The 24,037-nt window shown below is 37.7% G+C and overlaps 1 protein-coding gene across 1 annotated transcript in view; it reads left to right on the top strand.

Moving 5' to 3' along the window:
- Positions 1-24,037, top strand: part of LOC136827128 (sodium-dependent dopamine transporter-like) — a 194,674-nt gene that overhangs the window by 145,215 nt on the left and 25,422 nt on the right. The window contains 1 exon segment of the mRNA XM_067084890.1: positions 7,387-7,499. Within this exon segment, the coding sequence (XP_066940991.1) occupies positions 7,387-7,499 (113 nt within the window).

Raw genomic sequence — 24,037 nt, 5'->3', positions numbered from 1 at the left:
ACAAACGAGCTCAGCAATTACAACTATCCAATGACTACTAATGTCCACAAAGCGATAAACATGTGAGTCGTTCACAAGAAACACTCATTCTTTTTTTAAAGAACATATAAATGCACAATAAAAACTCCACTATCCCTCTTCTCGCTTCCATGTATTTATGCCATGTGAAGAGGTTCCCAGGTTTCACCTATAGGCTGGCACCAAGTTCCGCAACAGCTGCATCACACCTGGCTCTCAGATTATGATTTCCATGCTGTGCTCCTTAGCAACACATCAAGCGAGCAGGACAGAGCCAACTTCCGTGACACACCTGATTTTTATGAATTCAGAAGACACAAAGCCTAAAATCAAATGCATGCACATTGTTGGTCTGTTAGTTACTATGTAAATTTCCTGGCAGCTGATTGGTCAGCAACTCATATGAATACCACTCTAGTTTGTTAATCAAGTATCACCCTAAGATCGTACTTCTCGTCTTAATCATCCTACTAAAGTGGTGACCCTTCTGCTCCAACACCCAGCAAAGATGCATGAGATGTCCGATGAAGACACATTGCCTTTCCCCTTCCGCCGCTACTTCCAACACCATCACCCAGGTCAAGCTTCCAACTTTCATACTGACTAGCACCTACACTTGGTTCCATCGGGCTAAAGTCATGCTTCAAGAGATCAAGGGCATAAGATCCTCGTCGTCCAAGGCAGATTACATCCTTGCCGCCCTGCCAGACCACCTCTTTCCCCAGCTGACAGAGTGTCTGGACTCTAAGGGCACCAATGTTGTGCAGTACAAAGACCTGAAGGAGGTACTAATGGACAGATTCACGCTGTCCCCAGCCATTTGTGATCAAATCCCATCTGCCACCCTTCTCAAGATAGAGCCCTTGCCTGTCTTCCTCCTGCAGCAGACGGTTCTCCCAGATCCATTGACATCCTCAAGGCACTCTGGCTGCAGTGCCTGCTAACATCGGTAAGGACATCAGTTACCAACATCGAAGACACACCTGACAATGCCCTTACCACCCTAGCAGACAATCTGACAGACGTCCACACTGCTGCAAACCGCTGCCACGCCCATGCCTTTGCCACCCTTCAAGGAAAATCCAACCCTTCAGCGATAGACAACCTTCTTAACACCACAGAGGTCACCATGGCTATCAAACCCTTGCAAACTTCCAGGACAAACCTGCCTTCAGAAACCCAAGGGTGCCAAAAACACAGCAGCAATCGCCGCTGTTTCAGCTTTGCCAATACCACAGAACATTCGGCCCCGCCACCAAGAACAGCCTCCCAGGATGCACATGGCCAAATAACTTATGAAAGGTTACTGCTACCCATGGTAGCCATAGCAGGTGAGTATCCCATAACCAGGGGCCATACTAATGTACACGAATCTAACTGTAATCCTGACATATCCAATCCTACGTGCCCGATCAGCACCTCTGTCTTTTTCATCCTTGACTCCACCACAGGTACTCGCTTTTTGGTCGACACAGGGGCTTGCCATTCCCTTCTTCCTGTATCCAGTCAACCAACCAAATGCCCACAGCCATCCGGTGTCTGACTCACAGCTGCCAACGGCTCTTCCATCCTTACTTTTGGCCAGAAGCATATCGCCTTAAACCTCGACGACAGAAAGTACCACTGGTGGTTTATCATCACGGATGTCTTAATACATCTCCTCGGGGCAGACTTCTTGGCACACCACCAACTGCTCATGGATGATGCCATCAATCTGTCCAAATGCCCATCACTGCAGCCCCCGCAGAACTCGTCCCCCCACGTCACAGTTTCCAAAGACAATTTTGCATACCTGCTCACCACATATCCAGATGCTTTCAAACCTGAACTATGACAATCTCATCATATCCCTGCCAAGCAGGCTATTTTCCACCACAATAAAACCTTGGTCCCTCCTGTACACTCCCATTTCCGACAACTACCACCCAAAAAACTCACCGCTGCAAAGAAAACCTTCACAGAGATGGAGAACATGGGTTGGTGTCAAAAGGCATCCAGTCCTTGGGCATCTCCCCTCCACATAGTAACAAAAAAGGATGGCACCCTACTCCCATGCAGGGACTACAGAAGGCTGAACGTGGTCACCAAGTCTGACCACTACCCCCTCCATAACACCACAGATGTGACCAGCTTCCTATACAGTGCAAAAATCTTCTCAAAGCTGGACCTTCTCAAATGTTACTTCCAGGTCCCCATGAATCCTGAAGACATCCTGAAGACCATCATCACAATGCCCTTCGTCACTTTCACCTTCAATTACTCCTGCTTTAGCCTCCACAATGCAGGAGCGACTTTTCAGCAACTGATGGATGGCATCCTGGGAAACCTTCCCTTCTGCGTCTGTTAAGTAGACGATATTTTAATTTTCTCTGCATCAAAGGAAGAGCACCACCAACACCTGCACATGATCCTCCAATGCCACCAAGAGGGTAGAATTCTTTGGGCACCTCAACACCTGAGGGTGTCCAGCCCTCTCCAGAGAAGGTCATTGCGGTCAAGAAGTTCTCCACCCCTACCGCCATCAAGGGTCTACAAGATTTCCTCAGAATGGTGAACTATTATCATCGCTTTTTGCCTGACATTGCCTCGACCTTGGCCCCACTCTACAAAGTCCTCAAGGACAAGCCCAAGGCCCTAGCCTGGGGATCCCGCAGAAAGCTGTCTTCACCTCCACCAAAAACACCCTTGCCAAGGCCACTGCCCTCTCTTTCCCTGCACCAGGTCATTTTCTACTACTGTTCATGGCCCCAGCAACATAGCCATAGGAGCTGTTTTGGAACAGATCATCCATGGTTGTCCTCAACCCCACACCTTTTTTTTTTAGCAGGAAACTCAGCAAGACAGGCAAACTACTCTACATTTGACAGCGAGCTCCTGATGGTATACCTCGCCGTTAAACACTTCTGACATTTTTTGGAGGCCACGGCTTTCACCATTCAAACTGACCATCTGCCACTAGTGCATTCTATAAACTGACAGTCCAATGCCTGATTACCCTATCAGTGCCGCCACTTGTCAGCCATCGCTGAATTCAGCTGCCCCCTTCGCCATGTCCCTGGGAAACACAAACCTGTCGCTGACCCCCTCTTCAGAATCTCCATCAATGCAGTACACCTCGGCCTCGATTGCAAGCAGCTGGCAGCCAAGCAACAGCAGGACCCAGAACTCAACGCCTGCAAGTCCTCCTTATCGTCTCTGCAGTGGCACAATGTCCCCCTCAATGACAACAGTCCTACCTCCTTCCTCTGTGATATCAGCACCGGTCGCCCGCACCCATGGATCCCACAGGCACTCAGACTTTATGTCTTCGACATCGTCCACGGTCTGGCACACCCTTCAGGATGATCCACAGCCACCCTCCTGAAGAAGTGCTTCATCTGGCATGCATATCGAAAGATGCAAAGCTGTGGGCCCGTGGATGTTCTTCCTGCCAGCTCTCCAAAATCCAGCGTCACACAAATTCAGGTGTGGGCTCCTTTCATCAACTGAAACCCAGTTTTGTCCATATTCCACATCAACATTGTAGGACCCCTCCCACACTCTGAAGGACATTGTTACCTACTCACAATGGTTGACTGCTCGACAAGATGGCCTGAAGCTGCCCCTATGATGGAGGCATCAGCAGCAGCATGTGCCAGTGCTTTCCTCTCATCATGGGTGTCCAGATTCAGCATACCCGATCACATCACTTCCGACAGAAGCACTACCTTCACATTGCAGCTCTGGACATCCCTAAACTGCCTCCTTGGCACCCAGTTGCATCACACAACCACCTACCATCCTGAATCCAATGGCTTGGTCGAGAGGTTCCACCGCACCTTGAAAGCAGCCCTGATGTCTCGCTTCAACTCCTCAACCTGGTACTCGCAGCTTCAATGGGTCCTCCTTGGCCTCCGGACAACACCTAAAGAGGGTCTTGACCTGTTAGCAGCTGAGATGGTGTATGGCAATCCGCTTGTGATACCTGGCAAATTCTTCCCTGACAATAACACCTTACCTGACATCATCAAAATTCAGGCCATTGTTGCAAAATTAGCCCCTGACTGCCCATTCTATAAACCAAACAACAAGACCTTTATCCCGATGCTGTTTGACTGCCTTTAACCCAGCCTTACGCAGTCCCCTACCGGGTTGTCGACCGCAAGCAGAAAGCCTTCCTCATTGACATCTGCGGCACGACAGATTGGGTTGCCATCGACCGCCTGAAACCAGCGTATTTGCCCGGTGACATTACTCCTCCAGTCCAGTTTTCAAGGGCGGTACACCCTTTATACGCCCTGGAGTTTGACCTTGGCTACAACTAAAATGTAGACTAATTTGCCTCATGCAGCTGTGGAATCTTCTGATCCCGGAATGTTTAAACGAGGAGCAGATTCATTCCTGCTTTTTTTCGATGTCTGAATTCCAGGTGTACCAGTTTTATTTTCAGTTTCCTCATATTTAATTTTTATCACTTTTTCCTATAACTTGTCTCTCTCTGCAAGATGATTTCCCTTTGAAGCTCTCTTCGGTTTATTGTCTGTTGACTTTGTCCATAAGGATTTTCAGCTGACACTTTAAAGACTGAAAGAAAGTTCTTAACATCTACAGGGCACTAAAAAAATTGTCATTCTAAGTAGACCTTAAGTTTACTAGCATATGCCTTCAAACCAGTCTTAATGAATTTGATTCATAATAAACCTCATTGTATGACCTTTGCTTTATTATTATTAACTACTGTGCATTTACCACTTTAAAGTTAGCATAATTCTTCAAACCAGTCTAATGAAGCTATAAATTTCATTGTACGCTCAGCTTTATAATACTAACTATTGCACACTTATCACTTTGAAGACCTTTATACTGCACGAGTATACCTTGACTTACCTATTGAAAATGAGTTAAATATGTGTACAACACTCAAATTTTCAGTACCTTTAATCTTTACTGTACTGAACCTGACTCGGACATCTAAGCTTAGGTAACTACCTAGCACAAACTGAACTGATTGTTTGAAGCATGAAACACTTTTAATGATTTTCTGTTTAACACTTGGTTATTTAAGGCAAAGCACGCATTAACACATGGTTGATCAAAAATTAGATTCAAAAGGAACATTGAAATTTTACCAAAATTCCTTGCAAAAGGCTTACTTCTTGCTGTTAAACGTGAGCTGAGTAGCTACTTTGCCTTCTGGACTTCTGAATGGCTGCTAAAGTTGCAATAATCCGAAGAAATTATCTCGATACTGTACTTTAAATAAAAAATTCTTCCAAATAAAAGTTTATGAAAATCTTTGCTTATGTTAAATTAGGCAAGTTGTTTCTGTAAAAAGAAAAATTCGACCAAGTTTTGCAGGTCTTTTTTAAGAGAAATTACAGCTAAGTTCCCCTAAGAGTAATTTTATTTATTTATTTTTTTTTTTTAGAAAACATGGCTAGTCTGTACAAGGGGAGGAGAAAGAGGCAGAAGCAAAATTTGCTCAATGTAAGCTTCCAGATCACATCAATTTAAAAGCAAACCAGTCACCTTAATTTTCAAAGTTGTCCTAACTCATGACATAAAATCTGGCCAAAGGTACCTTTAATAAAGAGTAATTCAGTACAATTCGACGATGAGGATTTCTTCCAATATGATGATGAGGATTTCTTCCAAGATAAAAAAAAGGAAACTAAAAGATTCGTTGTTTGCAACTCCAATTCGTGGTGAGATTGAGGTGTTGGGGAAGAAGAAATTTAAGTCTGTCGAGTCTAGGTAATCAGGGATCCTGTGCAGGCACCTTGGGCAAATACTGAATTCCATGTGTATCCTTAAAATCAGAAGCCCGTGCTACATCTGGAAGCAATCATAGGAGTGGACAGCCCCGGAGAGAAGTTTCAGATCCTGTTACCAGCATACTAAAGGACTCATACCTTTGAAAAAGATCAGTTTATAATGCAGATTGTGTCCAGAAATTTGCTGAGAGTTCACAATCATGAAGGGTATTAATGCTTACTGTTCAAAAGCCATGATAATATTTTGATTGCACCATTCTTTAAGTGGTAGAGAATTCTTTCCAGCTATACATGCAGAATATAGGGGGATGGAAGGGAGAAAAATGTGGTCTCTCACCAATCCCTGTGAAAGGTGTTAGAAGCCTCAGAAGAGGTGTTCTAGGTTTGTGTTTATTTTGTATATGTTTTTTTATATGTGCACACTCTTGCATATACTAGGGCTATTTCAGTGAAAGGGGATCTTTAGTAATCTCTTCATTTTCTCCTTTTAGAAACTTATGAAAAGTTATTACAGGATTAATCTTTTTCAAGCGTCCACATACCCAGCAACTCGCTCTGCCCATAGCAATGCTACCTTATTTGTTGGTTAAGCTCTTGCCCCTGGAGCAACCAGTAACAGTCCTGATAAATATCACTGGTAACATTTTCTACTGCATCTTACTTTTACATGAATATATTCTTAATGATGTTGAATAACTTTCTCTACTGCCTCTTTTTCATGGATATTGCTGAACCCGTTTTCTAGAGAATACTTTTGTAATATGACAAACATTTGATCTGTGCCATACGTTGCTGGCAAATCTTACTAAAAAGACAAATGTTCACAAGAAATTCTCCATCAGGAATTTTTTATACTCTCACACATGCATGCATGCATGCATACAGTAAATACTTACACCACAGGAAAAATGAAACCGTATTAATATTTATGATGTCTAGAGGACTAATACAAAACTTTTTTTTGCTAACTTGTACGAAAATTCCACTGTTCTAATCTCTTTTCCCATGATTTCCACTTTGACCAATATCAAAGCTGTCACAGGACTTCCATAAATTAGATATACACATCCTTTAGTATTGTCGGGGGAGTTCTTTAAGTGCATGTACCATAAATTTTTGGTCTTAAATGTTATATTAATTCCAAAGTTTTAAGTGGATGGGGAGTATCTAAGAAATTATTGCTATATGGTAATAGAAGCAGGTTTTTTGTGTTGTGTTGTAAGTTTCTTTGTAGTTATCATAAAAGTCTTTTGCCTTTTTCACTGCTCTTAATGCATTATTTAATACAATATCGATTACTTTAATTTTTTGTGTGTATTCCTAATAATACCTATTTCATCATCCGTGTATTCAGGGCTATACACACATGAAACTTTTTAAAACATAGATATGAAACCTAATTAACTTTATTGCTTCTGCCAGAATGAAAATGTAAGTAGACAGAATTACTGATGGGTTTTCTGTGCATAGTACTTGTGTGTATTAGGCAGCCCAAAAAGTGTAGGTTACCATCAATTTTCATTTCCAGAGTGAATCTTATTGATGGGTGCAATGAATTTATCAAAAATGAGCTCATGGCTACCTAACAAAACAAAAAAATTAATAATATTTTCAGGTCCTGGATTGGTGTTTCAAGTATATCCAGAAGCTGTGGCAACACTTCCAGGATCTCAACTGTGGTCCTGTTTATTCTTTCTCATGCTCATCGCATTAGGATTAGACTCTGGGGTGAGTTAACTCCCAAAGATTTTGTTGTTGTAGCTTATATGTTTTTCTTTTCTTTCATCAGGTCGGTACCTTACTTACAGAGAAGGCAGTCAGCATGTGTAAGCATTTACGTATCAGCCTCAGGAGGGAACTTTAAAAATTTGGCATTCTGCCAAAAGTGACCACATTCGCTGAACAGCAGCACCAATACGCAGTAAATGTACCGCGCCGCCGAACTTCTCCAGTGAGGATGCAATGCATTACTACCCTAAAAAAATCCTCATTGTATTTCAGTATTTCGTATTTCGTTAACTAATTTTCTTTTCTAATAACTTATCCTTTCTTTCTGTATTTCCTATTATCCTCCTACTTCTTTCAAATGAACACCATATTCTTTGGGAGCTTGTGCCATGTGAACAGGGTTCATGTTCTTAATAATAAAAATAATAGTAATGAAAATTTCCACCAGATAGCTGCTGCCTCTTTCTTCTCTAAGAAGAGCTATTGTGTCTCAAAAGTTTGAGATACTCTTTGATACTACTGCAGCAGACGAAATCTTCAGTACAATCGACAGTATGTAATATAATTGACCTCGAGATGATTTGTTTTTCCTGTGTAGCCTTTAAGCTACAAGAAATACCTCCTTTCTGAAAACCGCGGAGAGAAAATTTATCAATCTTCTGTTGAGTAATGAAGCAGGAATTACAGAACCAACATTTCGTTTACAAATTTATATCCATACATGAAACACCCCCATAGCCCCCATAGATGAGCACATGCTCACGCTCACACGCCGCATGCACACAATTATATATGTATATATATATAATATATATATATATATATATATATATATATATATATATATATAAATATATATATATATATATATATATATATATATATATATATATATATATATATATATATATATATATATATATATATATATATATATATATATATATATATATATATATATATATATATATATGCACACACACATATATCAACAGAATAGTTATATATGAGTTGTGTACGTGCTATTAAGCCATATATCCTCTATTAAGAATTTAATTTGAAATCCATGGCGTAGGGAGAATAGAAATATCATGTTCTTTTTCTGCTGTTTATTGCAGCAGCTGTTTCTTCACCTTGTGACAATTTCTTTGGGCCTGGATTAAAGATATTGGTTTGTAACAGAATTAGCTGGTCTTGTGCAAGGGAATGTGTAAACTTGCTGTCAAGGTATGGACGTTTAAGTTAAATATAAAAATGACGTCATCACAACACGGATATTTCACTGATCCTCCATGGCATTCCCGATCGGTGGTTGGTGAGGACACATGAGAATTCCTCATGCTCCTATGCCTCCCAGGTTAATACCCACTACAACCAGGAGTCTAAATGTCTGCATTCAACCTGTTTTTGTTATGAGAAAAGGCACCGTTCATTGCAGCAGAGACGATGTAGAGGTAACTGACACCAATAAATACATTCAACCACTTGACAGGACGTGCCAAGCACTCAACAACTGTTGCTTTAGACTTACTATCACAACATTCCGAATAAAGGAAAGATTTTGTTTCCAAAATAATTTAGATGCCCATGACCATAAAGCCACTCTTCAGTTGCCCAGGCCACGAGCATCCATCCAAAGTGGATAAATCTCCTTCCCTGTCGAAGCCCATAGATGGACTATGCAACCTGGAGGGACAACCACTGATCAAGACTTCTACTCCGAACAGAAGCAACCAAAGACAAACAGACTCTGGAACTACACCCACACCTCCATCGATACATTATACACGGAGGATAACACAAGAGGGGACTGACACAGAATAAAAGGAAAATCTTTATTATTATGACATTGCTTTTTATACATCTTTAACGTCAGCATGTTGTAAATCGAGTCTTGAATAAATTAATCATTAGATGTCAACAGTAAGTGGAAGAAGATGAATGTAATATTTCTATTTCCTCAGTAATTAACCAGGGTGAGTTATCTTCTGTGGCTTGGCATCGGAGAATGAGGTGCTTATTAAGTTGATGAACTTGGTGGCAGGAACATGATTTTGGCAGGTTGGATTTACAGCACTATAGTGGCCGGTAGCACCACAGGATAGACAAGGACCCTTTGTGGGGCTCGGTTACCTGCGGTGACTTTTGGTGGAGAAGATTGAGTGGAAGTAGACGGAGAGGAGTTCTGGTTATTGGTAGGAGGTGGCTTGGTGGTGTCCAACTTGTAGCGGCAATCAGATTCAGTGTGCCCCACCTTCTTTCAGTGGGTACGCGTAAGCTTGCTAAGTAGTCCGTTCTTTGGACAAGTCGAGCCTGAGGGGTACCAGGGTGGCACTACGCACTGTTGAGACGTGCTGTGTAACTGGCTGTAGGTTTCCCAGGAATCGGCCATATGGCAGGCTTCCATAAGTGTTGTGGGCTGCTTGTCATTGAGATACACAGCAAGGGGTCCAAGCACACACTGGAAGAGATCCTCCAGCATGGTCCTATTGAATATGTCCTTGGATGTGGTGCACGACAGGGAGTCAAACCAGCAGGTTTTGTATGCTTTTGCTATGACCCTATGAACATCGACCATGTTGCCTCTTTGACTCTTCCCCAGTGAGCGGAGGGCTGCCTTAGCTTTACCTTCCATGTGCTTGGCAAGCACTGAGGCCCTCCCTGTCTTAGTGGTGTTGTAGTTTTCAAAGAGAGTCTCTATTTCCTCCAACCATGCCTCTGGCTCTTACTCAGTCCACTTGGGGACTAGGAATTAATGCTTGATATTGGTGCATTTGGTGCAGCAGGTGTGGTGTTGGAGGCTTGTTTAGTAGCACTTTCAGCACTTTCCTTTTTTGCCTTCTCCAGCTTGAGCTCCTTTTCCTTGAGAGCTAGCTCGCTTGCCTTAAGGGCTAATCCATGCTATCTTTTCTTTTCTTCCCTTGCCTCTTCCAGCTGCCTCTGTTCTTCATCATACTTCCACTGTGCCTTGGCATACTTCCTCTGTTCGTCTCTTTCTTCCCACTGTTCCGCTCTTTCTTCCCTCTCTTGCTTGGCCAAGTCATCCAGCTGTTCTTTCAACCACTTAGTGCGGTCCTGTCCCATGAGACCTGCCTCCTTCCCCAGATCCATGAAGGTTCTGTAATGTTCTGTTGCCATGATTCTGGTAGGTTAGGATGTGTCAGATCATCTGCCTTGGATAGTTGACTGGAATGACTTAGGAACTGGGAAGTGTCCCTCAGATTTGGGTGACACTTTGGTGGTGTGGCTGAGTGTGCCGTGCAAAAGTCACACTTATGGCACTCTGTATCTCGAGGCACAGGTGTGGTTTAGTCACACAGGACTTTTTTGTCTTTGGTGGCATTTGGGCGCCAGTGCGTTCCTAGGAATCAACACTCTTTTTGAGTACAACTAATTGTAGTAAGGGGAAATGGACTTGCTCAAGCAGAGCATAATTAATAAGTAGAAGAAAAAGGAAGGGTAAGAGGCAACAGATAGGTAAGCACTTCATTGGGTTATGACAGTGCCTCAGGTTAGTGGCACTGTGGAAAAGAAGAATCAATTTTTTTTTGGTTGCCTTAACACTCGTGGGCGACTAGCTCCTAGTACTAGCTGCTATTTCCTTTCAAGCAGAGGGATGAAGGCTTTTATGCTTAAGTCTGGATAAATAGACCCTACTCATGGTGGACAGTTGTCAATAACTGTGGTTAATTCTTAACTTATCCTCCACTATTTCTGGGACAGAGTTTTTTTTTCTCTATGATGGCCCGTTCTTTCTATGGAGGCAATGTACATACACTCTCAGCTACCTAGTGCTCAAGAAAATTGAAGGAAAGAGAAAATAAAAAGAAAATGAAGTAATTACTAACACACAAGTGCATGAGCAAAGTTTGCACTGCGTGAGAAATGAGAGAAAAAGAAGGAAAACTTAAATGAATACTAGCAGGTTTTCTTATATTGAATACTCTGATTAATTTGGCTATGTTAGGTAATGGGTTATCTGCCAATATTACATGCCCTGTTACTCTATGCTCATATTAATTCTTGGTAATATTCTTTAATTTGGGTACTTATACGTATTATTAAATTATCTTCAGTTTCTTTTTGACTTTTTTTTTTATTTAATTCCCTGCTAAAATGTATATTTGTATAGGAACTTCTTGTACATTTCCTAGCTTTTTATATTTCCTGACTAATTGGCTCACTTCTTTTTTCTTTAAACATGTTGCATAAAATTGTATGTACCCAGTTTTCTCTTTAATTGAAGTATTTATTATAAAGATTTGCGAGTACTCTAGTATGCTACTCGAAGCAGTTTGTCAGTGCATATGAATGGAAGATTCTTTGAGAGAGTGAGACATCTGCTTGTGACGTCACACAGATGAATAGCACCACACGTGTCTTGTTAATACCAACACTGAGATTTAAGATGGCGGCCATGGTATTCGCAGGCAACCCCAGGATGGCAGACAGGTCATGTGACCGCACACAGCTGATGGCTATGCGAGCGGGTTGGAGCTAGTAACAGCTATCGGCTGAGGAATACTGTATACATGATCTCCCGCCTTGCTTGGAGAAAGTTATTACAACACAAACAGAACAAAACACTCGAATTCCTCTTATCAAACGAATGAGGCTTATGTGGGAATGCAAGTTTTAACTTAAAATACCACAAATGCGAGTTACTTTACGTTATAAAGACGGAAAACGAATTTGTTATTATTATTATTATTATTTTTATTTTTTTTTGGTGTGTCGTAATTAATTCCTGCACTTGGCGGCCATGCTCACTGCAGGGCCCTTCACGATACAAAGGAATGGACATGTGACATTCTTATTGACCTGATTTATGTTTATGTAAAAGGCAAATTATGAACTTAAACAATGATACAGCTATTTATGGTATTAATGGAAAAGAAATTTAATATGATTTCCGCACGAGTGAAAGCAATCTCTTCTTAACGCTGATTCACTGGCCTCTCTCTTTTAAGATTGACACGGTTGCTTTGTCCTGTCTAGGGACATATGAAATTGTCTGTCCTACCCTATGAGAGAAGTGCTGGGCACATGCTCTCCTTTCTTTGTCATGCAATAGCCAGTTAGTTAAAAAATTTAATATCATGCATAACTCGTTGGCCAGCAAATAGCAAAATAATAAATCTGAATTGGTAACTCACTACGACCTCGACTGGAATGCGGCTGCCTGACGCGGGATTTGAAACATATGTAGTCTCTAACTTTTTCTATCCGTAAAATGTAAATGTGTTACTCATTTACTGCACACTTTCCTACCTGCTCTGTCTTATTCATATAATAATGATATTAGTATTATTTACCTTGACCTGTATCCTTCTTTTCTTGGGAGAATATAGCATGAAATTAATATGATATGACTTTTATCTTTGAATTAATTCGTATTTAATTTTCCAAGTTCTTTATATCCCTATGGGATAGCTAGCATCGGCTAATTAATAATTACAGAGATCGTGGCAAGATATCGCCATTGTTACGTAGGTCATTCGGCTAATGAGTTTAATAATTAGTTAATTGAATAGATCAGGTCGCCAGTTAACACTAGTTAACATAGAATAGAGGTTTATTTCATAACCACATGAATGAATTCAACAAACTTCCTGGAACACAAGTTGCATCAAAAAAAGTTAAATAGAATGAAATGGATTATTTACAGGAGCTAACAGCTGCTCAAAATAGTAGTCCTACCTAGGACAAACCTCAATGCTACATAGAAAATGAATGCAACAGATTTATGTGCCTCCCAGACGCTTTATCAGGCATTTACTGCAAGGTCGAATTGAGGCTTCTTGGTACTGATGATGCAGATTCTTCTCCAAGACAGAAGATTTTGTTCAGTCCCAAGGTGTACACAATTCTGGAAAAAGACATATCCAGATAACAATCTCGCATTGCAGAAACTCTCACTTGTCATTACTTAATCCCAAGGGGATGATTCTTATGTCAAGAATAATACTTTTAACACCATGGAGGATAAGTTGTATGACTTCACCAGGCAACAATAATTGTAATTAATAGATACTTCATAAATGGGATATGTTTTACTAGGATTACTTAGTCAGTGACTGTTTAAGAGAGGAAAATTTGAACAAGGGAAAATGAGAGTTTCAGTTGAAAGGAAAGAGAACTGGAAGTAATTGTCATATCAGACTTACCACTGGGTTAGCTAATGCAGTGATCAGTTGCATAAGATTCATTGGTCCATTGGAATAACAATTTTCTCCTCAGTTTGAACAGAGGAGGGAAAGCAAAGGAGTGCTTGGAGGAGAACACGAACATGTTTGTGCTCTATGGCAGCTGTGTGGAGAGTCTCTTGATGCTGGGGCAGCTGCTAGCTGTTTGCTTGAAAACTCCTCCTACCATGGGCTTCACCTGAAATGGCAATAGTCTCGCCAGTACAAAGGATACTCATACTGTTTTAAGAACAGTATAACTAAGGTGTGGCCTAGCAAAACTGTACCCCTCTATGACTCTCTCTCTAAGCTAAAAGTCTCGCCTGTTGGCGAATTTAATTTGAAAACACTGCTTCCTGCATACTTCTTCGCATACTAACAGTCTACATTGTTTGCCCCCTTACTTTAACAAAGGTAAATTTTTATCATTCAATTAAGAAGAAAGGAAGAGGGGTCAAACAGTGAATATTTATAATATATATATATATATATATATATATATATATATATATATATATATATATATATATATATATATATATATTTATATATATATATATATATATATATATATATATATATATATATATATATATATATATATATATATATATATATATATATATATATATATATATATATATATATAAAGCTTTGCTTCAAGAGTAAAAAAGCCACGCAATTCCCGACATAGGATGTTATGTGCCTGCACTAAAGCCTCTTTCCTTTCTCACAGAGCAGTAACACAGCTGCCAAATTACCAATTACCAGCGTGGTAATTTGTTACTAATATTTGCGTGACAACCTTAGAAAAAGATATATTTATGGCAATTTTGTTACAGCTAAAGAAGAAGAAACCGAAGATGAGTTATAGCTTGTATAACGATGGCCACATTTGTTTTTTCGAAGGTATTCAATGGATTAACAGTCATTTTTACTTTGCATTTTATGGTTTTAGTTTATAATATCATTTTGCATTTATATTTTCTATTTTTAATATTTTATTATCTTTTCAGTCTTGCATTGCATTTGTGTTTTCAATTTTTAGTATCTTTTTATCTGTGTTTCCATTCCATGAGGCAAGACAATTCATGATATTATTCCAAAGAGGTTTAACATTTTGAACCTGATAACGAGGTTATCTAGTTCGAAAGTTAGCATAATAAAATGTTCTACCTAGCCCTGCCACCACTATTCATCTAGTTACGATTGCCAAGTAGCCACTTAATGACAGAGCGTTATACATACATATATATATATATATATATATATATACATATATATATATATATATATATATATATATATATATATATATATATATATATATATATGTGTGTGTGTGTGTGTGTGTGTGTGTGTGTGTGTGTGTGTGTGTGTGTGATGTCTTTCTTTATTTATTATTCTTCTTTCTGCTATTCGTTGTCAAGTTAAGAAGATTACTTTCTTTAGAGATGCTTATCGTTCTGGCTTTGTTGTGTAGTAGCGTGCTTTCAGTTTCAGGAGACTTGAAGAAGAACCAATGTAGTTTTCTTTACTTCATTACACAAAAATAAAGTTACAGTAAGTATACAAATGACTTGTTGCAAGGTTACAGTGAGTGTCAAATGTGAGCCTTTCTTCTTCTATCAATCCACAATTAGTGGGGCTTACAACCTCACCCCCTATCTTCTCTCTGCTTCTCTGCTATCTTCTTTGCTGTCTTTTCTTCTCTCTCTCTCCGGTTCTCTGCTTCTCAGCTGGACTTGATAAGGATTTTTGGAAGTTTTTGTCCCGCCCCTCTGTAGGCGGAATGTTGGTTTTGGTCCGGCCCTTAAGATACTTAATTGGTTAGGCTAATCTAAAGACAGCCCATTTGGGAGGATTTCTGGAAAAAGCACAGCCTTCAACAAGGGTTGTTTTGACGTCACTGGAACTTATAATTTCCGGTGGCTATTTATCCCACTAGGACCACCATGCGTTTTTGTTACGAATTCCTGTGATTACGAACTCGATTAAGAGCAGTCTTAACTTCATAACCACGACACACTCATTACATTTACTCATGTTTTGCTTTTCTAATCATGACGTGGTTTTGCTGTTCTAGCTACTTTACAAAGCTCTCTGTTTCTGAGTTCTGGCCTTGTGGCGGGGCATAGCCAAAACACAGAGATGTTTTGAAATTCCCTCTTTCTCTCTCTCTCTCTACTCTTCGTTTTCTTAAAACCTCTCTCTATCTATCAATGCCTATCAAAGAAAGGCTTCTCTCTCTTTGTCCCTTTATTCAGAATTTCTTGTTATATTCCTACATCACTCAGTCACCTACCAAACATTGTCCTCAGTGTTAAACAACAAAATGGATATAATATTAAAAAAATCCAACTGGTAATAAAATGACATAACAAAAATTGTTTCTCCAACTCTGGAGTAAAAAAATATATGTGCATTAAAGCATCACAATAAAATATAATGAAACACAATAAAAGTACTGTACCTCATTTGCATGAAAAAAAAACAATATTAATATACTGTATACATGTTGTTAACATCTATTATCAATTATTGTTTCCTGTTAATTCTGTCAAAATCTCTTGTACTTTTCTGATCACAAGATTCCTTACTATAATTATGGATAAAACAGCAAACACCACTATTCGCATCAGATTGAACAAAGATAAAACTGGGGAGACAGTTTCTTTATAGTACCAAAATTCATCAACATATTTCAGATTGCCAAGTTTCTTTAATTCTAATTGAGACAGCTTAAATTCCTCAATTGTTTGTGGATAATTCTTATAAGGCACATGTTTATTGAAGGTGTGTCTTGTGAAATCATGAGGTTCGTAGTACAATTGATTAGGGATAATTACTTGACAGAATGGTGTAAAAGATTTAACATTCTTAAACTTTACTTATGTTGTGACATTTAACCTTAGCCACAACAGTATCTATAGAAAACACAAAAAACCTCGTCATCTATAAACAAAGCTTCAAACTTACTATCATAATTAGTTGTACATATAACCTGTTCTTGGTTTTGATTTAACAGAATCTTTTGAATACACGGATATGCATTAGTACCTTTACAGACATTATCAAAATTACATATATACTCCTGTTCTCCCAACAAAACACACTCTTGAAACTTTTGTTCTTCAAAGAATGACAACAACAAAGCGTGTTCTTCTAATGCAAAATGTTTGATTGTTCCCTTTTGAATGACAGGTTTGTTATTAACCAACATAGAAATGGATACAATGTGATTAAGGTGTTTGTGATCCTAGCTTTGAAAGGTACAATCAATATAATTTGATTAAGAAGTACTTTGACACTTATTAAATTGTAATACATGAGTACATCTTCTACTAGTGGCTGCAAGTGTTTTGTCATGATGCAAAACTGAATTATGTCATCAAGTTCTTTAGGAGTTATTAAGGTTGGACTCAGAATGCCTTTGTAAACCAGTAAAATAGCGTTCAAAACACTTTTGTGTTCTTGCAATACAACTTCGCTTTCTAAAGCGAAAGCATTCAAGAACTGAATATTTTCTAATTTATTCATTTCGTCCCTCACATTTTTTGGTGACTTTGTTTATGAAACTTTTCAGTTTTTCTATTTGTTCTGTATTCTGGTTTTGGGCATTGATTACTTTATTTATTACTGTTCCTCTTGCTGCAGCCCATTTTTCTAGTCTGTCAATTCTTTGTTTTTCCTGTTCAACATTCCATTCTGTGGCTGCCCCAAATAATGTGTTCAAAGCAGTTCCAGTGAAGGGTAGAAGGGATCGCTTTGATCTGGTTTTTACAGTCATTTCTATTTCTGCACTTAAGTTTTCTAACAAAACTGTAACACTGTTATTATCCCCTGTCTGCAGAATTCTCCCAATATCCTGTTGTATGTCATTTAACTATTTCTCATTGCTTAACACTGATGATATGTCTAGTTTTATGATGCTTAAGTCCTTAATCATTTTGACGTTACCATGTCTTTTCAACAAAGATCCCTTTCTTATTTCCACTTCTGATGAAATGAGTCTAAACAAAACTATTATAAGGATGAGCCACATTTTGTATCTGTAAGAATAGTCCTTTATCAGACTATCTATATATATGTATACAATTTTATATATATATATATATATATATATATATATTATATATATATATATATATATATATATATATATATATATATATATATATATATATATATATATATATATATATATATATATATATATATATATATATATATATATATATATATATATCATATACATTTATATTTATGACATTTTCTTTACATATATGTTTCTACATATATTATATTTATGATATTTTTAGTTCAACATCAACATAAATATACACACATACATATTTAACTCTGTCTGCTTCGCAGATTATATCTTTGGGTTTCAACCTTATCTACACCATTTTCATGTCTTGCCAGTATCCACTTATCTTTATCTTCAGAGGACCATGGATCTGTTTTTACTACTTTTATATGATTCCAGTGAACTACTTTTTCCTTTAGATCACTTTCATTGATTACTCTATATTTGTTTAATTTTAGCACTTCTACAACTGTATATGGTCCAGTAAATTTGGGAGATACCTTTACATTTGGCCCTTCTAGAACATGATTTTGCACATAAATTTGAGTACCTACTTTAATGTCTGGTTTAATGATACCTTTATTATAATATTTGGCATGAGTATTATGACCCTCTTTTAATTTTTCCCTTGTTTTCATGATAGTCTCGTAAGTACGTCTGGTCTTCCATGCAATATAGTCATCACAGTTATGAGTATGGGTCGTGTTGTATAGTCTAATAATGTGTTAGGCATTCTTTTCTGATAACCATATAGCAAAAAGTGTAGGGATTCTCCTGTTGTCTCATTTACAGTATTATTCAATGTGAATTGTACGTCTTCTAACGCTAAGCCTCAATCTTCTGTCCGTGGGCTCACTAAAGTTTTCAGGATATCCTTTATTTTACGATTAGTTCGTTCTACTACTCCATTAGAACTTGGTTATAAGCAGTAATTTGACATTTATTTATTGTATAAAATTCACATATTTTCTTTAAAAGATCACTAGTAAATTCAGCAGCATTGCCCGAAAGAAGAACTTGTGGACATGAATGTCTTGTGATAATTCTAAATTTAAGAGCTTCTGCAACTGTCGCTGCATCCCTATTTCTTACTGGTACTATCTCTACATATCTAGTTATATGGCTTAAGAAGACAATATTTGTCTATTTCCTCTAATATTGGTTGGGAATGAACCTAGAAAGTTCATAGTGACCACTTGAAAAGGGTTTAATTCTGATAGATATTTTTCAAGTGGAGCTTTAAGATTTACGTTACCTTTGTGTTGATTACAAACAACACAGTTCTTTACAAAGTTTTTGGCATCTTCACTACAATGTGGCCAAAAATAATTTCTTGTTATGATTCTGCTTGTCTTTTTAATTCCTGCATGTCCTGCTAACTTATATGAGTGTGTTAGTTCTAAAACTTCTCTGATTAGTGCTTTAGGGATGTATAGACAAGAACAACCATTCTTCTCTATTGGCCTTTTATACAACAATCCGTTTATTAATTCAAAATTAGGGTTTAAAGATTCATCTGTCATTAACTGTCCTACTTTCTGTCTGATTTCTGTATCATTTTCTTGTTGTATTTTCACTCTTTCTAGATCTAAATCTACTACCTGACAACTAAAACAAAAGGTATTAGTGGTAATGCGTATTTCTGTTTCTTCTCTAGATTTGGATAATGCATCTGCTAAGGAGTTAAATTTCCCTGGAATATATCTGAATTCTGGGGCAAATTCTAATACACCAATGGACCATCTATTGCACTCATGTTGTTGGTAAAGGTTTTCTTTTTAAATAAGTCACAAATGGGTTTGTGATCAGGAAGCACATTAACCTTGTGACCTAAGAGTATGTGTCTAAATTTCTTTAATCTCCAATATAAAGCTAAACATTCTCTTTCTGTGGTACTGTAGTTTCTTTCTGCTGGATTCAAAACTCTACTAGCATAATATACTGCTCTCATTCTTGTTTTTGCCTTTTGTAACAATACAGCTCCTAGTCCTGTACTTGAGGCATCACAAGCTAAGTAGAAGTCTTTGGAAAAATCTGGATAAACTAGAACAGGGTTCCTGGTCATTTTGCTCTTTAGTGTTTGAAAGGCTGATTCTTGTTCATCCTTCCATTCATAATCAATATCCTTTTTGGTAAGTTCTGTTAAAGGTTTGGCTATAGTAGCAAAACCCTTTATGAAAGGTCTATAATAACCTACCATACCTAGGAACATTCTTAATGCTTTCAAATTAGTGGAAGCTGGGTAGTCAACTATTGCCTTTATTTTACCTGCTTGCATGCGTAGTCCATCTTCACTAATTACATGACCCAAGTATTCTAAGGATTTCATCAGGAATTGACATTTCTTTAATTTTATTTTTAGTCCTGCAATTCTTAATCTCTCTAGGACCATTTCTAATGTTCTGAGGTGACTTTCTAAGTCTTTGCTAAAAATGATTACATCGTCTAAGTATACTGCAACATTTTCTGTCCCCTAGAATTTGTAGCATTAATCCGACAAATGCTAATGGGGCTGATGTTAGTCCAAATGGCATTACTTCAAACTGTAAATGTTCTTTATGTGTGCTGAAGGCTGTGAATGATTTCCATTCTTCATCTAGAGATACTTGCTAATATCCACTTAGCAAATCTAAGGATGAAAATATTTTGGCCCCTCCTAATTGAGCTAACATGTCTTGGATTACCGGCACCGGCATTTTATCTGGAATTGTGTTGGAATTTAACTTCCTGTAATCTATTACAAATCTCCAACAAACATCTTTTTTTTGGAACAAGTAACAATGGTGAATTATATGGAGATTTAGAAGGAATTACTACTCCATCTTCTTTCATTTCCTCTATCAGCTTGTCAGCTATGGGTCTCTAGCTTATCGGTAATCTGTAATTAGGAATAAAAAATGGCTTGGCTCCATCATCTAACAAAATTCCATGTTGTAGAACATTTGTTCTTCCTAGTATTTTTCTGTATTTTTCTAACACCTGAATTAACTTGTGCCTATTTTCTGGAAAATCTGTTTTGTTTCCTTCTGAACTAATTTGAGATTTTTGGCCAGTTATAGAGAAAAATGCTTTTTCTTCTATGGTTAGTAAAGGATTGTTAATGGGAATTCCTATGTAAAAGACAATATCTGCGTAGAAGGTTAGTCTGCTGTCTGAATAGTTTTGTACATAAACTTCGCAATTACCACCATTCATATGGACGAGCGAGTTATCCATTTTGACAAAATCTGGTAATTCTTCATTCAATAATAGAATATCCTTACCCCCTACATCCTCTTTTGATCTCAAATATATCTTTGTTAAACATTTTGGATACAAAGTTACTGCTCTGTTGAGTATAAGTTGTACTTTATTATCATCAGCTGTGCAAACACAACATATTTCTTCTTCTTTTGTGTCTGAAAAATAACAAAGTTCTGCATCTCCAGTGGTTTCTTCTGTTACTTCTATTATACTATTTATTTCTGATCTTTTTATTTTACCTAAGAGTAATACTTCATTTAGTATTTTTCCTTCATAATTCATTGCTACATTGCTGCGATCATAAGTACGGGCGCCTTGATTTTCGTAAGATTCAGTGTTTTGGTGATCACCATTATTCATATCTGAGTAATTATTGATATTGAAGTATATATCATCTATATGTGTATTGTTGAGATGTGCACTTCTCAACAATTCTGTATTCTGGGATCGCTGGGATTCCTCTTTTCTATCTATTTTCATTTTATCTTTCTTGCTATTATTACTTACGTGTCTTTCCTGTATGTTCATTTCGCTTGTCGAAACTGTCTCAGACAAATTGATGAGATTTGGGTGAAACTTTTCGTCAAGCGTAAAACATACGCTCTTCTGACTATCTTGTTTCAGGCTAATCTTGCCTTCACTACAATCTAATATCATTCCACATCTCCTCATTGATTTAAATGAAAATAATACTTGTGCGGGAAAAAATCTGTCTCCTAAAACTAGGAAATTTTCAATAAATTTATGTGACAGAATCCCTAATTCTAAGTTCACATTCCCTAGACTTTAAATCCGTTTCTCTGATACTCCTTCTATTACTTTACTTTGACTCTGAATCTGAGTTTCTGCAATGCCTAAATATCTAGTTAAAGTTATTTTATCAATTATATTTACAGTACTACCTGAATCAATGAGTACTGTGCATGTCTTTCCATTTATTGGGATTTTTACTATAGGCAGATCCTTTCTATTTATTCTTTCCTCTTTCTTGGAAAATATTACTTCTTTGCTGTGTAAATAGGAAAATGAGGATGCACCTTCATTTCGCATTGTAACTTTTTCTTCTTTTTCTTTTTCATCTCCTAGAAGTGGTTCACTTTCTTTTCTCTGTAGAGGGGTTAATTGTCACTAGTTAGATGCTTTATTTATTTTCGGGCGACTGTTATTTATCTCAACAGTTTCTTTATTGGCTTCCTTATTATTGAGCCAACAGTACTTGGTTAAATGCCCGATCTTTTTGCAAACTGCACAGATTTTAGGCTTTCTGCATTCATTAGTGGAATGATTTGTATACCTGCAGCTTTCACATGTTATTTTTGGTCTAGCCCCTCGAGCTGCATAACTCTCTGGTTTTGAATTATTCATGTTTGGATATTGACTAGTATGATATCTCATGGGTGGACCGTGGAATTGTCCACTCCTCGATGCACTCTGTCTTCCTTTCTAGTTTGGATTCACTTTCTTCTGGTATTTTGCGCATAGTTCCTTTGAAAGGAAGTTTGTCTATTCCCTACTTGTCCTGAATAATTCTTGTACATGTTATTTCCTCTATATGACTCATTGGTATTTCTGCCTTTTCTTTCATTTAGTGTTTCTGTTACCCCTCCCTACAAATTCCTTAGGAAAATCTATCTCTTTCTTCTGGATTTCTTGTCTCATGGCTATTAAAGCGGTAAGGCTATCACTTTTAGGATAAATTTTTACTTTCTTGAAAGCCCTCTTTTCTTTTTCTCCAAGTGCGTTGTACATGGTTCCAAATGACAAGTAATTTAACACATGTCTTAAACTGACTAAATCAGTTTCTGTATCACCAAAATCATTCTTACCTCCTATGGTAATGTTTGTTTTTCTTAAGTCTTTTATCACTTTGTGTGTTGCTTCTTCGATATCTGTGTGGAGATTTGCTATTGATTCCCCATCGTAGTGATGGTTGAGAAACTTATTTATATTATAGAAGGCATCACTTTGACTCACTGGTTCCCAGATTGATAAGCAGATTCTTTTAAACTCGGCATATGTTGTTATGTTGATGAATCTAACTGAATTCAAAGTTCTGTGTACATCACCCTTTTCTGAACTCACCAGAAGCAAGGCTTCGTTTATTTTTGTTCTTTCATCTGTTATTTTATTTGTGGAGATATGACTGTCTGCGTCCACTAACCACTGGTTCACAGAGTATGATTCTAATCTACTTTTATCAGGATTTGAACTCTCCACTCTTTCACAGAATCGTGTGGCTTGCGTAATGATCGCTGCTTGCGCCATATTTCTAAATTGAAATGTATTGATAGGGTTAGTATTACTGTTATTACTACTTGTGTTAGTATTTCCTGAGTTAATTATACAGGTGATGTTGGCACTGGAATTCGACTTTGTCTCTCTGCTGTTTGTCGTAATTGGTAATGGCTATTTCTGATTGCATCTTTCAATGCATCAGACAGACTCTGCATTACAATGGTATCCAAAAATCATATGAAATTCTATATCCAAAATACACAACAGCAATCAAAAATGCATCATAAAAATGATGGTATGTAAAAAAATTCCTATCTATCAAACACAAAAAGAAAATTAACAAGATAAAAAAATTTCTTTGAGAGAAACAAAAATGTTATGTACCTTTGAGAGAGACTACTAAAAAAAAATACACTCACTGAGAGAGAGAACTTTTGAGAGAATTAAATTTCCAACTTACATATTTTCTGTTGCCGTCTTCCAATTGTAAACTGTTGTGGGTTTGTCAACTTTTTTTCACTTCTGCGACTGTGTCGTATTCGCTGCTTTCTGTAGATGCTTCGTTCGCTGCCTTTTTATCACTTTTGCAACCAATACAATTTCGTTGTAGCATTCGCTGCTGACGTTTACTGCTTTCGCTGCCGAGGTTTACTCCTGCCGATGTTCAAATGTTCAGTTCAAACGTTCAGGATACGTTCTGCCACTGCCTTCAGGATATGTTCAGGATACGTTCACTTGTTGTTGCTTCGCTGGATATTCTACGGGGGTTTTGACTAGTACAT

Source organism: Macrobrachium rosenbergii, chromosome 41 (genome assembly GCF_040412425.1).
Source record: "Macrobrachium rosenbergii isolate ZJJX-2024 chromosome 41, ASM4041242v1, whole genome shotgun sequence".
NCBI classification, from domain to species: Eukaryota; Metazoa; Arthropoda; class Malacostraca; order Decapoda; family Palaemonidae; genus Macrobrachium; species Macrobrachium rosenbergii.
This window is presented reverse-complemented; position numbering and strand designations above follow the sequence as displayed.